The 16,096-nt window shown below is 38.1% G+C and overlaps 1 protein-coding gene across 2 annotated transcripts in view; it reads left to right on the top strand.

Moving 5' to 3' along the window:
* The first annotated feature begins 345 nt into the window (after nucleotides 1-345).
* The window catches only part of Polr3B (RNA polymerase III subunit RpIII128), a 29,265-nt gene continuing 13,514 nt past the window's right edge, over nucleotides 346-16,096 (top strand). Inside the window, exons 1-5 of one of the 2 annotated variants that reach the window (XM_076184249.1) lie at nucleotides 346-548; nucleotides 10,578-10,732; nucleotides 11,650-11,822; nucleotides 12,232-12,362; nucleotides 12,837-15,093. In XM_076184249.1, coding sequence (XP_076040364.1) covers nucleotides 465-548; nucleotides 10,578-10,732; nucleotides 11,650-11,822; nucleotides 12,232-12,362; nucleotides 12,837-15,093 — 2,800 coding nt within the window. In that variant the 5' untranslated portion in view covers nucleotides 346-464. Of the gene's footprint in view, nucleotides 549-813; nucleotides 844-10,577; nucleotides 10,733-11,649; nucleotides 11,823-12,231; nucleotides 12,363-12,836; nucleotides 15,094-16,096 lie in introns of those variants that run through there. The other variant, XM_076184248.1, reaches the window with a different exon arrangement.

The following is a 16,096-nucleotide window of genomic DNA, read 5'->3' as shown; positions in this document are numbered from 1 at the left end:
TATTATTATTATTATTATTATTATTATTATTATTATTATTAATTAATTAATTATTATTATTATTATTATTATTATTATTATTATTATTATTATTATTATTATTATTATTATTATTATTATTATTATTATTATTATTATTATTATTATCATTACTATAATAAAGAATATAGTCGGCATAAACTTTTTCCATGTATCGACTAGCTTTGAGTTTGTTGCTATAGAAACTGATAGAAAGGTAAACTAACGGTATAATATAAAACATATTTATCTCATGTATCAATATTTATTGCATATAAGGAAAACCACAAAGCAATCTAGCGCATTCCGCTATATTTACACTAGTTCGTTTCAAACACAAACAAACTGCATGTGGAGTTGAGGTGTACTAAAATTTGCCAATAGGGGGTAAAATATACATTTTTAATCATATGTAAATGTTAAACTTGTAAACAATCTTGTAAAACATGGGTGAAATCTTTCCAAATGTCATACCAGAATGGGCTGGTATGGACAGAGACACATTAGCTCAACCCGTGAAAAATATAAAGGTAAGGTTCAGTTGTTGGACAACTAATCCAAGAAAATTTTGTTATGAAGATAGGCTGAACAAGATTTGTTAACGCATTTATATGCTAGATCATGACCATTATGACCTGTACTAGAACTGTGAGATTACGATTAAACAAGTGGATAAAGGAGTTTGTATGGATAGTGGGTATTTTTGTTAGGTATGTTTGCCAGCATGCTAAGATGCTTGGAAACAATATATACGTATGTAACGGTGGTACATTGAAGACTATAAAATTATTTAGTGTGAAGCACAGAAAAATGCTACTAGAAATGGTAAATATAAAGATGTTTGCTAGTTTCACATATGTAATTCTTATTTATATTTTAATATTGGATCTTGTCATTATGAGTATTTTGAAACCAATATTATAATATATAATATGGTATTTGGTAAATCTAAAGAAGTGCACATGATCCACATCTAAATATATCAGTCAGAAACTATTAATTCTATAAATTATAATCAATGTAATATACATTTTTATTGGTGGAAATCAGCAAAGGTAATACAAGCCTTTCAGGCACAGATGAACCAAATCTTACTATTAGTGGAAAAACAACAACATCCACAGCAGCAGCAAATGATGGTTGTAACTGGGACACCAGTACAACCAGCGCTCAATGCAAGGCTGCAATACTTTCAATGGCATTCACACCATCAGTGGCCAGTTCCAGGTTTCCCAGTAAGGTCAGCACAGGCTACACACTAGGGAAATATCTTCTATATGATATCTATGCAATATACAGGGGAGCAGTGATATACCTCCGAGATGATTTAGCTGCAAGTGCAAAAGTGCTTAATACATACTCAGACAGCTCAAATGAAATGATACAAGTAAAAGTGCCCAAAATAAAGTTGATACTAACATTAGTTTATAGATCACCTAACTCCAAAACTAATAAATTCACCAACATTCTGAATAGAATTAGAGTGAGGATAGAAAAAAATGAAAATGAGCTTTTAGTGCTAGGGGGCTTGAATCTACCAGGGATAAGCTGGCATTCGAGGAATGTGCGAGGTGATGTGCTCAGTGATCAAATGCAAGCTTGTGAACTGGTAAGGCTCGCAGACAACCCCCATTTAGAGCAAATCGTCACAACCTACACGTCTGAGCAATACTTCAGACATTGTATTGACAAATCACAGTGATAAGATATACACAGTAAGAGTGACCAAAACCATCATGTCTGACCACAACCTGGTGGAAGTACATACCCACATACCAGAGATAACTCAAGGGAAGGATGCAAACAATAATATCAATAGAGTGAAGAACATCCATAGCAGTCTGAACTTCCATAGCGACAAAATCGACTGGAACTCCTTGAGTAATGACCTACAAAAGGTGGACCGGAGAAAAATTAGTGAAAACTAAAACCTCAGAAGAAATGCTAAATATATTAATAAGGGCTTGCGAGGTGTCCTGGACAAAATTTATTCTGATTAAGTATAAAAAAGGGGACAGAAACTTGATAACCCAGGATAGAAAAATCTTAATGAGGAGGCATAGTAAGCTGACTAAAAGACTCATGTACAAGTCAAATCCAGTAAATAACAATCAAAACATAGAAGAAAAGGTTAAAGAACTAGAATACAAACTTAAAGAGTCACATGAAAAACAGAGGATATATGAAGAAAATAAAGCAATAGAGGCGATAAAAGTAAATCCCAAATATTTTCATGCATATGCACAAAAGAAACTGAAGACACAGTTTAAAATTGGTCCACTTGAAAAATACAATGGTGAACTAGTGAATGACCTGGCTATGATTGCAGATATGCTGGTAAGACAGTACAAAAGTGTGTTTAGTGTACTGGTACCTGAAGAAGTGGTAAGAAACCCAGCAGATTTCTTTGAAACAGATAGGATAAACAAGAATTGTTTAAATGACATAGAATTTACATCTGAGGACATTATAGAGGCAATCAATGAACTCAAACCAAATTCAGCAGTAGGCCCAGACAACTACCTGCAGTGTTCCTAAAGAAGTGTAATAAGGTGATAGCTACTCCGATCAGTATAATATGGAGAAAATCACTAGAGGAAGGTGCCATACCATCAGCACTTAAAGCAGGCCTAATTACCCCCATTTTCAAAGGTGGTTCAAGGGGTATGGTTTCCAATTACAGGCCTATTTGCCTCACCTCCCACATCATCAAGGTGTTTGAGAGGGGGTTTGTAAGTCCATAGTAAAATTTTTGGAAAGGACTGGCCAATTCAACCCGGGCCAGCATGGCTTTTGCAATGGTCGATTATGCCTCTCCCAACTCCTGGACCATTATGCAAATGTACTCAAGAGAGTAGCAAGTGGGGAGAACAAGCTGTAGTGTACCTGGACTTTGTGAAAGCATTTGACAAGGTGGATCACAGGATCTTGCTACACAAAGTAAAAAAGTATGGCATAAATGGTAAGCTTGGTATTTGGCTCAGAGACTTTCTTCTTAATAGAAAACAGAAAGTGGTAGTGGAAGGCACACACTCCAAAGACTCGACAGTGATCAGTGGAGTGCCAAAAAGTTCAGTGCTCAGACCACTCTTATACCTAATCATGGTCAATGACATAGACAAAGATATAGCTGACTCAAAGGTGACATCATTCGCTGTTGACACTAGAATATCCCAAGCAATATGTACTGAAGAGGATGCATAGAATTTGCAAAAAGACCTAAAAATAATTTGTAAGTGGTCAGATGTCAATAACATGAAATTTAACCACAATGAATTTAAGGTATTGAAATATGGTCTAAACATGGATCGCAGAAATTTTATATACAAAGTGGGAGAGGAAATAATAGAGGAAAAAGAGGTACTCAAAGACCTGGGAGTTTGGGTGAGCAGTGATTGTAATTTCAAAGAACACATAACCCAAACCGCAAAATTTTGTAGAAAAAGGAGTAGGTGGCTTCCACAAACCTTTAAAACCAGAACACCTGTTACCTCTATGGAAGACCCTAGTGGTGTCAAAGATGGAGTATGCCTGCCAGCTATGGTCGCCAAATAAGATCAATGAGATCCAAGAGCTGGAACAGGTTCAATGAGTGTTTGCCAGGAGGATTGACAGAGACTCAGCAACTACTGGGAGGGGCTGAAAAACCTCCAATTATACTCTTTCCAAAGACACAGAGAATGTTACATCAATATATATACCTGGAAGATACTTGAGGGCACTGTACCAAACCCATCACCAGGGAACTTCAGGGCACAACACTACCCCAGATTTGGTAGGACCTGTGTGAGGAAAGCTGTAAGCAGTTGCTTTCAATGCATAAAAACGATTCAGGCAGAGCTTTTTCGGTGCTGGACTATGTCTCTTCAAAAAAAGACTTTGGTAAAAGCAAATACAGGTACTCCTCGTTTAACGACAACTCGGAGTAACGACGGGCTTTATGACGTCGTTTAACGTAAATCTCCCGAAGTTACGACGTCGTATACGATAATTAAGTTGGCTGAGGCAAATTTGTATGATGTTATAAATGAACTTTTACGGTGGATATTAGCTGTGAGGTAAAGTGTTCTGAAGCTTAGGTCTACATTACCATCCTGCAAGCTGCAAAAACTACCTGGGGTACAGTATATACAGGTAGTGGTAAATTTTTAGTTTCGACCATGGGCTCAATATAACAATAGAAAATTAATTATTAATTTTGTAAGTTATAATGTATCAACGTAATATGCAATTTTGTGAGCGGAAATGAAAAAAAAATGCTAAAACAGATTTCGTAAGTAACGAAGTCATGTCGGACGAATGGTACACCATGTTTGTTATGATAGATGCCGATGTCGAAGAAATGAAAGGACGATAAATTAATTCGTCTAACCTAACCTGTGTTTAATAAATCATTACCTGCAAATTAAATGTCATCCGGCTCGTCGTCGTGAGAGATGTTGGCAGACGACAAGATGGCGTCCCGAGCCAATGCTACCGACTTCGTTCATTAGCATATTTTCTTATACAAGGTATTTTTTACTTTCATTTCCGCCCACAAAATTGCATATTACGTTGATACATTTTAATCTACAAAATTAATAATTAATTTTCTATTGCTATATTGCGCCCATGGTCGAAACTAAAAAAATACCCCGGTATTCAATATGGAATGTCAGCATACGCGGATTTGGTCATATACGGTAATTTTAGGAACCTAACCACCATAAATAAACAGTAAATAAAGCTTTAATGTACTGTATAAAAGAGGGAAAATACACGAAAATAAAGATACATGTATTGCTGGACATTGTTGTTACAGTACATGTACGTATATGTATACACTCTCGCTTAACGACCAATTCGGTTAACGACGGCGCGCTGGTCCCAATTGTCGTCGTTAAACGAGGAGTACCTGTACAATATGTACACAACAGAGTTGGGACAATAGATTTGAGACATCGTGTTGTCATCTATCCAGTCCCATCAGTGTCGGTTTGACGATGGCGATGACGTTTTGTACCAGGTATTCTCCCATGCTAAGTGACGTCACCACACTGTATATTTTTAAAACAATGCTACAGAGCTGAACATCATGCTTTTCTTTAAGCAGTGAAACTTTACACTCCACAGTCCGATCAGATGTCAAAACCAGCCATCAACATCCCTGATGGGGACAATGACCTTGATGACCTTTAGAATTACAGGTACCACATTACTAAATGCAGGTTAGATTAGGTTAGATGAATTTATCATATTTATTCAACCTCTGCATCAATCAAAACAAAATGATATTTCATACAGTCACCATGGCTCTGTTTGTTAGTGTATCACTTTTAGCAACTTTTCTGTTGCTGATTTCTACCAAGAAAAATGTATATTACATTGATGTATTATAATCTACAAAATATATACATACATATTCCAAAGGCTTTTCCCCCTTACATGGGGGGGTAGCCAAAAAGAAAAGGCATAGAAACCACTTCCACCTATTCCATTCCCTACATATTCCACTCCCCTCCACCTTCCTCCCTCCCTCATATCTTGGCACCTCCTGGATGATGGGTCATCCCTGCATCCTGTATACTTCCCTGGGTCAGAAGCCGTGTTGCAAGACACAGCACATCCACAGCAAGGCCACTTCATAAATTCGGCGACCCCCCCTCTCCATCCCCTTATGCAGAAAAGGAGAAGACGGGGGAGAGATCCCTTTGGGCTGTGTCAATTATTTTTTCATACTTCCTCACTCCCCATCCTCCACCTACTCCCCCTCATGCATCACAGCATCATCCATACACAACCCTTCTCCATTCTCTATCTTCTGTCCTCTCCCATCCTTCCTCAACAGACATTCCTCTCTTTTGTAATGCCCCTTTCACCCCATCCATACATCTCATCCTAGGACGCCCCCTCATATTCACTCCTTCCACCTGAGCTGGTTTCCACACTTCTTTTACTAATCTTTCTTCACTCATTCTTTCCATGTGTCAAAACCATCCCAATACTCTTTCATCAACCCTATCTCCCAGCTCCCTTTCCACCCCTGTTCTCCTCCTCACCTCCTCATTTCTCATTCTATCTAGCCTAGTAACCCCTATCATACTTCTCAGACATTTCATCTCAAACACATTCAAACTCCTTCTCTCTTCCTCTCTTATGTTTCATGTTTCTGCCCCGTACAGTGCTGTTGGCACAATCACTCCTTCATATAACCTCCTCTTAGCATCCATTCCCAGATGTCTATTTCTCATTACACTTTTTAATCCACCAAGGCATTAACTCACCTCTCAATCTACATTCTACCTCCACCCCCACTCCTCCCTTTCCTGCCACATTCGCACCCAAGTATCTAAAACTATCCACTTCCTCCAGTCTCTCACCCTTAATACTCACTTCCAGCCTGCTGTCACTCTCTCCCCTTGTACATCTCATCACCTTACTTTTGCCCACATTTATCTTCAGTTTCCTTCTTTCACACCCTTCTCAAACTATGTCACTATCTTCCTCAATCCCTCCTCTGTGGTGGGGGAAGAGAATGCTACCACCAAGTCTTTCCACTTGAGTCGTAAGAGACAACAAAAAATGGGACAGGGGATGGGATTAGGAGTCTTGCTACCTGTAACCCCAAAGGGGACATTCCCCAAAAAAAGTGAAGGCATAATCTACAAAATAAATATTTAATTTTCTATTGCTAAATCATACGGGTGTGCATTTTTAGAAATTTACTCAAATAAACAAAAAGTCACTAAAAGGAATACAATAGCAACAACTCGGAGCTCTATTGTATATTGGTCAGACCTAACCTAACTTCTAGCCTTACCTCCTGTGGGGTATGCATTTCGTAATTCTAGAGGTCATCAGGGTTGTTGTTGACAGCTGGTTTTGTTGTATTTTAATATATTTTAATGTTATTTTTATTTTACTTATGATATATTTTTATTTACAAAATTATTATTTAATATATTGATATATCAATTAGGTGTACACAAGGTAGTCATTTGTATCTTCAAATTGACAGGGGGGACTAGATGACATAAACATGGGATCTTGCAGCTCATATCAAGCTTTGTTTGGTAGTGTATAATCTTTAGCAAGATTTTTTGTTATTGATTTCCACCAATAAAAACTGATATTTCATTGATATACTTTAATCAACCAAATTGATATTTAATTTTGTATTGATATATCATATACTGTAGTTGTACACTTCTTTAGTAATATGTGATATCAAGGTTGCCATCACAGTTATGTAAATATAATGAATATATTTTTAATTGGCCAGTGCTTTTATCCCCCAATAGATAACAAACACACAAAAGAATGCTTTCCACCCCACTGTAGGCCAGCAGTTGGCATGCAGGTGTGCTATTCTGCACCACAGCCCCCACCAAAAGAACACTTGTCAATTCTTTTATTGTCTTTCTTGTTTGGCACACCACTTCCATGGTGTGCTGGTGCTGTATTCAGAAGTATGCTGGTCGTGCATTTGCTTAGGTGTTGGTTCGAATCTGGCACTCCTCTCCAATTCCAAGCAGTGACTGTCATCTGCCCCAACAGTTGAAATGCATATGGCAAAGGTGACCGCTTCAGCCATGGCTATAATGATTGTCCATTAATTTTTCCATCTTTGTTTTGCATAGTTTGATGATGAACTCTGGAAATTTCAGTTTCATAAGTTTTTTCTTGGATGTATTGGCATCCTTTGTAAAAATATTTTGTACTGCAGACCCTGATTACACAATATGCTTCTCCTGATAGTGGTAGGAGTAGAAATATAACAACCATCTTTATTGATAGTTTCCTATACACTTTAGATTTCCATTAATTGTCTTTTTTAACGAGGAGAGTGTCTAGGTATGCCAAACCAGTAAGACTATAAAATGGTTTCTACTATGTTAATTAACTAAACTAATATTATCAATTAAGTATATCTTCACATCGTGCAGTATACTAATTTGTTGCATAACTCAAAATATAGAGGGACCAGTGACAAGTACTAGCTTGTGATGGTTCTGTAAGATGGATCGAGTTATATCCCAGGTGCCTGTTTTCAGGACCAGTCAACTCCCTCACTTCCATCTGGATTCAGTCTCCAGACCAACCATAAGATCTTTATCAGCTTCAACTATATTTCCTCCACCTTTTCACACAAGGGGAGCTGGCAACTCTTCCCACATACTACTTTCAGCCAGTGATGTAGAAATAGCTCTACACTAATATGAGTTTCTTCCCAGAGAAATCTATGGGAAGGCCAACATGTGACTGCAGGTTTTCAGCCAGTGAAACTCAAGGCAACAGTTGTTGTTGTTGTTATTATTATTATTATTATTATTAATTATTATTATTAATTATTATTGTTATTATTATTGTGAAGAATCATGGACACATGGAAAGAATGAGTGAAGAAAGATTAGTAAAAGAGGTGTGGAAGGCAGAGGTGGAGGGAATGAACATGAGGGGGTGACCAAGAACAAGATGGATGGATTGGGAAAGGAGGGATGTCTGTTGAAAAGAAGACAGAAGATAGGGGTGAGTGGAGAATGGTTGTGTAATGATGCTGTGATGCATGGAAGGGAATGGGTGGGGGATGGGGATGATTAAGGAGTATGTGTGAATGATATTTTGACACAGCACAAAGGGATTTCTCCCCATCTTCTCTTTTTCTGCATGAGGGGACGGATATTGGGGGGTTGCCAATTAAATGAAGTGGCCTTGTTGTGGATGTGCTGTGTCCTGCTGTATTGTTTCTGACCCAGGATGGTGAGCGAGATGCAGGGATGACCCATCATCCAGGAGGAGCCAAGAAAAGAGGGATGGTGAATGGGAGTGGAGTATAAGGGGATGAAATGGGTGGGAGTGGATTTATGCCTTTGACTTTGGCTACCTCCCTTGTAAGGACAGAAAAGCCCTTGGTGTATGTATGAAGAATCATTATACTATATGTGTATTATGGTAATATACTCCAATACTTGTACGTAATAAATACAGCAAATTACTCATCCTATTGTGTTTTTAGTAATATTCCTGGGTAAAATTGCAGTTTTCATTTTAGCACAGCTGCCTTGAGTTGCATAAGTAAAGATGGTGATGATGATATTATTATTGGTGTTGTTGTAGCAGCTGTTGCTTTGAGTTTTACTGAAATCGGGAACTCTCGTAGGTCCCTTTTTATGAGGAAATGTTGTATTATTGTCTGAGTTATATTAATGTGGGGTGGTTTTTATGCCAATTGATTTATAATAGCAGGGGGAGGGGGGCAGTTCCCATTTGTCTTCTCTTCTGATGTGAAAATGTGGGAATACAGTAAAAGTTGATAGAGAGACCTTGGGTCCAATTTAGGTATTGAATGGCTGCATCTCCATATGAAGGTTAGGGTTGTTGATGGCTTCTCAAGATAGGCAGCAGAGGGATGTTTCTTTCTGGTATCCATCTCACAAAACCACCATTTGCAAGTTGTTGGACCCAGTTACTACTGTAGGAACCCTAAAATTTTTGAAGGTCTAGGTATTTCAGTTATAGAAATTGTTTTATGTATAATACAAGATAGTTTGTTTCATTGAGACCAATAGTACTACTGTCAGAATTTGATATTGGTATTTATTTTACAGCTGAAGAAAGGCTATTTGAATTTTGTTATTTTGTCAGTAATTCTGGGTGTGAAATTTTGGCATATATATCTATTCAGTTTACTAGGTCTGGGTCATCTTTATATTTTATATAAAATGCCAAAATATATAAGGAATTATTTCAATATATATTAGAAAATGTTTAAGCTCATTTTTGTTTCCATAACAGCTGTTCAGCCTGTTCAAGTTTATACATATTCATAAACAATTTATTTTCAGAGTATGCAACACCATGTGGTCTACTTATAGAAATGGCTTTAATAGTGCATGGTACTACAAATTGCATTTTTGTTATTGGTAGTACCATGAATTTTTTTTTTTTTTTTTTTTTTTTTTTTTTGCATGGCACTACCAATAACAAAAATGCAAATTTTGAAGCACCCCGAAGGGATTTCTCCCCGTCTTCTCCTTTATGCATGGGGGACGGAGAGGGGAGGTTGCCGATTTAATGAAGCGGCCTTGCTGTGGATGTGCTGTGTCTTGCGACACTGCTTCTGACCCAGGGCAGTGGACAAGGTGCAGAGATGACCCGTCATCCAGGAGGTGCTAAGATGAGAGGGAGGGTGTGGAGTGTATTCAGGGATGGAATGGGTGGGAATGATTTTATGCCTTTTCCTTTTTGGCTACCTCCCTTGTAAGGGGGAAAAAGCCTTGGTATATGTATGTAGTACCATGCATTAACCCCTTGAGTACCGGATATGTGTTTTGTGACACCTGCGTGTCACGGCTGAGTGCACCCGCCAGGAACCGAGCGTACTCCCCGTGACACGCCATTCGTGGGAAGGTTTGAAATGTTTGTTTACGTAAGGTTGATGGGTCGGTAACGAAGGGGTTAAGGGTGGTGAATGGCAGTGGCTGCATGCCTTGACTGGCTACCTCCCTTAGAAGGGGGGAAGAAGCCCTTGGTACATGAACAGGTTGAGATAGACTACAAATAATATTTCTATTTTACAGGATAAATGGAAGCTTGTCCCTGCCTTTTTGAGAGTCAAGGGCTTAGTGAAGCAGCATATAGATTCCTTCAACTATTTCATCAATGTGGATATTAAGAACATTGTCAAAGCAAACAGTAGAGTCACCAGTGATGTGGATCCTCTCTTTTATGTCAAGTAAGCACTGGCTCATGTAATGGCTGGATAGTAATCAATGCCAAAAATACACCATTCCTTCCAGTTACTTCATCCACTAGCTAATCTGCTCTTAACATTCAAATCTATAATCACTATTATATTCACATTCATTCCAACTCTTTCCACACATTCACATAAATCATTCCAAAACTATTGTCTCTTCTCCTCCCTTTTTTCACTACCAGGGCTGTACAAAATCGAAAGACTCGTGTCACAACCCATAATGATGTTTCATTCCATTCATTCACACACTAATCTCGTCACTCACCAGCATTCTTCCATATTTGGAGACAGCACTCAAGAAAACCATTTGTTCTCAACTTCTGTTCTTCCTTTTTGCTATCCTTAAATCTTTCCTTTAACATCCTTGTGACTCCATCTCTTCAGCATAATGTTGTCTCCAAGTATTAAAGCACTGGCTATTGACAACAAAATACAGTTCAATCCTTGGTGCCACTTCAGCTTGCAGTATAACTGAGCCACAAAAATTATATACTATAAGATAACAGAAACAAATTCAGTGTTAGATACTGGTTTAATATTACTCACATAAAATGGAATAAAAACTGTCCTCAAAATACAGGTAGATATTGAAAATTAATGGAATGGGAGGGTGTATGCTTTCATTTGGTCATCCTCCTTTTTAACACAAGGGGCTGAAAGGCCTTTTGGTATTTGTACATATACTTGGTATGTTATTGTTTACCATTTTGTAATTCTGGGTAAATGATATGGTTAGAAAAGAATAAGACTAATAGTTTTACTTCCAGTATTCATTGATGTGTACATATTCATTTTTTGTGATTTAAAAATTTTGTGATAAAGAAGTGGTAGTAAGATATATTTAGGTTAGGTTTATTATGATTACATTATGATTAACTCTATGTATTCTTAAGATATATGGATGTGCGTGTTGGCAAGCCCAACATTGAGGAGGGTATGAACATTGCCAAGGAGACAGCTCCACATGAGTGCCGCTTAAGAGATATAACTTACTCTGCCCCCATCATGGTAGATGTTGAGTACATGAGAGGTGACCAGAGAATATTCAGACGAGACATTCCAATTGGTAAGTTGAACCTATAATGGTAGAGTATTAAGGCATGATATAGGATCCTAAAGAAATAGTCAAAGGGAATTGAATATAGGCTTCTTGTGTAGTAGAATGTGGCTGTAATAAAAAAGCCTAGAATCTTTATTTTTTAGTCATGGACTGTGTGGTGGTAGTATAAATCATGTAGTTTAAAATTGCTTGATAAATCCCAGTTAACATGTGTAGGCTGGATAGAGAACCACACAACAAAAATAGTTTTTGGATGAATGAAAAGACTAGCTTTTCACACAGATTTTATTGTTGAAGAAATTTATTAGTAATCATTGCTTTTTTGATTTGCTATTTTTGTTTTGATCTTCTTTTTTATATCCTCCCTTTCATGTACTTCTTTATCATTTTAATCATTACATTTTTGTTTTTTAAGGTCGGATGCCAATAATGCTGCGATCTTCAAATTGTGTTTTGGCTCAGTGTCGTACTCATGCTGATTTGGCCAAATACAATGAATGTCCACATGACCCAGGTGGATATTTTATTATCAAAGGACAAGAGAAGGTGAGACATAACTTAAATGTACATATGAGTATTCAGAATACTGATTTTTTAGAAAAAGCAACAAAAATGACAAAATAACATGTACTTGTTTAACAGCATTTTACTGGCTTTGAAGTTTTCATGCTACTGTTTTCTGTAAAGTCATATGTTTTGAGAATAAACCTATAAGTATATTATATTTCACAAGGATGTCTTTAACATAGAAATTTGAAATTAAATAAATATAATTATTTTCACTCAGATAACAAAGAAATAGAATGCATTATATACTACAGTTCAAATAAAGGCCTTATTTTTATCCCTTAATTTATGTTTTTATATTAATTTAGATTTTGAAAACTTCATTGAGTATATGTCAAAATAGTGTTTCGCTTTGCACTTATGTGCAACTTTTCTGTCATATGGGAAAGAAATTAAATTTATTGCAAGACTGTACATTGCAAACAAATATTCACATACACCTTTTTTTTCTAGGTAATCTTGATTCAAGAACAGCTGTCAAAAAATAGGATGATTGTAGAGGAAGATAAGAAGGGAGGGTTGACATGCCAAGTGACATCATCCACCCATGAAAAGAAGTCAAGGACTAATGTCACAATGAAGTCTTGTAAATACTATCTCAAGCACAACACTCTTACAGATGATGCCCCCATTGGTATAGTCTTCAAAGCTATGGGAGTCGCAAGTGATCAAGAAATTGTACAGATGATTGGTACTGAGGATCGCATCATGACCTCCTTTGCAGCTTCTCTAGAGGAATGTGCAAGACTCAATGTTTACACTCAAAATCAAGCACTGAAGTACATTGGTAATAAAGTACGACAGAAACGTTTCTTTGACCGTGGTCCTAAGAAGACACCTGTAGATGAAGCCAGAGACCTTCTAGCCACTACCATTCTAGCACATGTGCCAGTTGAAAAATTCAATTTTAAAATGAAATCCATCTACCTTGCCCTGATGGTACGTAGGGTTATTGAAGCCCAGGGAGACACAAGGACCATTGATGACCGAGACTATTATGGTAATAAGCGTTTGGAACTTGCTGGGTCTCTCATATCTCTTCTCTTTGAAGATTTGTTCAAGAAATTCAATTCTGACCTGAAGAGAAGGGCAGACAGCAATTTAGGCAAGAAAGGAAAAGTTTCCCAGTTTGATGCTGTGCAGTACATGCAGTCTAGTCAGGATGCCATCACCAATGGCTTGGAAGTTGCCATATCTACAGGTAATTGGACAATCAAACGATTCAAGATGGAACGTCAGGGTGTAACACAGGTCTTAGCTAGATTATCCTATATTTCCTGTCTTGGCATGATGACAAGGGTTAACTCGCAATTTGAGAAAACAAGGAAAGTTAGTGGACCTCGATCTTTGCAGCCTTCACAGTGGGGAATGGTTTGTCCCTCTGACACACCAGAGGGTGAATCCTGTGGTTTGGTGAAGAATCTTGCACTCATGACTCACATAACAACAGAGGTAGACCCTGAGCCAATTGTTCACCTTGCATTCAATTGTGGTGTAGAAGACATCAATCTTCTCTCAGGGGAAGAGTTATCCAATCCTGATGTGTATCTTGTGTTCCTAAATGGCAACATCATGGGTGTGACGAGGAACCATAGGCGTGTTGTGAGGGTTTTTCGAGCTATGCGGCGTCATGGAGTCATAAATGGTTTTGTATCCATCTACCCTCATTCTAAGCACCGTTGTGTTTATATCAGCTCTGATGGGGGTCGTCTCTGCCGTCCATACATCATTGTTACCCGACAGCGTCCAGCTGTTAATGAGACACATATAAAAAAGCTAACTCGAGGTCTTATGTCCTTCGATGACTTCCTGCAGGAGGGGCTAGTAGAATATTTAGATGTTAATGAAGAGAATGATTCAAACATTGCTATGTATGAGAGTGAGATATCAGCCAAGACAACTCATATGGAAATTGAACCATTCACAATATTAGGCGTTTGTGCCGGACTCATTCCATATCCACACCACAATCAAAGTCCTCGTAACACATATCAGTGTGCTATGGGTAAGCAGGCAATGGGTACTATTGGTTACAACCAGCGTAATCGAATTGATACACTACTCTACAATTTAGTTTATCCTCATCGCCCTCTTGTCAAGACTCGTACCATTGAATTGATAAATTTTGAGCACTTGCCTGCAGGCCATAATGCAATGGTGGCAGTTATGAGCTATTCTGGATATGACATAGAAGATGCCATCATTATCAACAAATGCTCACTTGATCGTGGCTATGGGCGATGTATTGTTTACCGCAATGCCAAATGTTCTGTCAAACGTTATGCTAACCAGACATCTGATAAAGTGCAGGGCCCATTAATGCAGGTCTTGGAAGGTGGACAGCAGAAGCCCATCTGGAAACATGAAGTAATTGAAAGTGATGGTATAGCAGGAGTTGGTGCTCCTGTTAAACCACGACAGGTACTGGTCAATAAGCAAATGCCAACAGTAACTCAGTTTTCTTACACTCGAGAAGAAGGTCCAAGAGAGGTTGAATATAAAGACACACCTGTGGGGCACAAAGGACCTGGTACTATGTATGTGGAAAAGGTTATGCTCTCCTCAGATCCTGATGAGTTTAACCTCATCAAAATACTCCTGCGTCAGACAAGGCGGCCAGAGATTGGTGACAAGTTTTCTTCACGGCATGGACAGAAGGGTGTTACAGGACTGATTGTTCAACAGGAAGATCTTCCCTTTACAGACCAAGGTGAGTGAATTGCATAGCATTTGCCCAGAAAAGTTATCTTAAGTAGATAGTATGAGCATGTAGCATATTTGTGTATTGTATATATATATATATATATATAATATATATATATAATATATATACAGTGGCCGCGAAAAGTTTGGGCGCGTAATTAACGAGACACAGATGTAAACACTTATGACATTTAAATAATCATTTAAAGACCTATAAATGGCTTATTACATACCTTATTTACCAAGCGATTTTCCTTTAAGCTTTATGACCTTCTCCAAACGTGCCGGGATGCATCTTGCCAGGTTTTGTACGTGTTGAGGAATAATATTATCCCAAATATCCTGTATTTCTGTTTTTAGCTTAGCTACAGTGGAGACGTCACGATCTTGAAGCTGTTTTTTAATTATATGCCATACGTGCTCAATGGGATTTAGGTCTGGAGAATTTCCAGGCCATTTTTTGAAGTAATCAACACCACAGTCTTCTAACCATTGGGTAACAGACCGAGCTGTGTGAGCAGGAGCTCCATCCTGCATAAACCAACTAGCATTGCACTTTTCAAAACTTTCAGGCAGGTTATCACACAATAACTCGAAATAAGTGTGCTGATTTACACACTCATTTTGTGCAAGAAACACTAAATTGCCAACTCCACCAAATGCAAAGCATCCCCACACCATAACACTTGCAGCATGTTTCACCACTTTAGCTGTATAGCGAGGGTCATTAGGGTCAGACCCCCTGGGGCGCCTCACACGCTTCGACCTGCAGCCCGACAACACCACAAACGTTGACTCATCATTCCACAATACTCGTTCCCAGTCTTCTAAGGACCAGTCCTTATATTTCTTGCAAAATGCTATGCGATCACGTATGTTTTTTGCACTTAGGAGGGGAAGAACTTTAGCACAGCAACTACGGTATTGTAAATCTTTGGCTAAATGATCAGAAATACATCTTACAGACACATCATGCAGCAGTGCAGGGTTATTTTCTTTCAGTTTTCGAG

The sequence above is a fragment of the Oratosquilla oratoria genome, chromosome 4 (assembly GCF_046742065.1).
Source record: "Oratosquilla oratoria isolate Oo_2021 chromosome 4, ASM4674206v1, whole genome shotgun sequence".
Taxonomy (NCBI): domain Eukaryota; kingdom Metazoa; phylum Arthropoda; class Malacostraca; order Stomatopoda; family Squillidae; genus Oratosquilla; species Oratosquilla oratoria.
The sequence above is the reverse complement of the archived record's forward strand: the minus strand, read 5'-3'. Positions and strand labels throughout refer to the sequence as shown.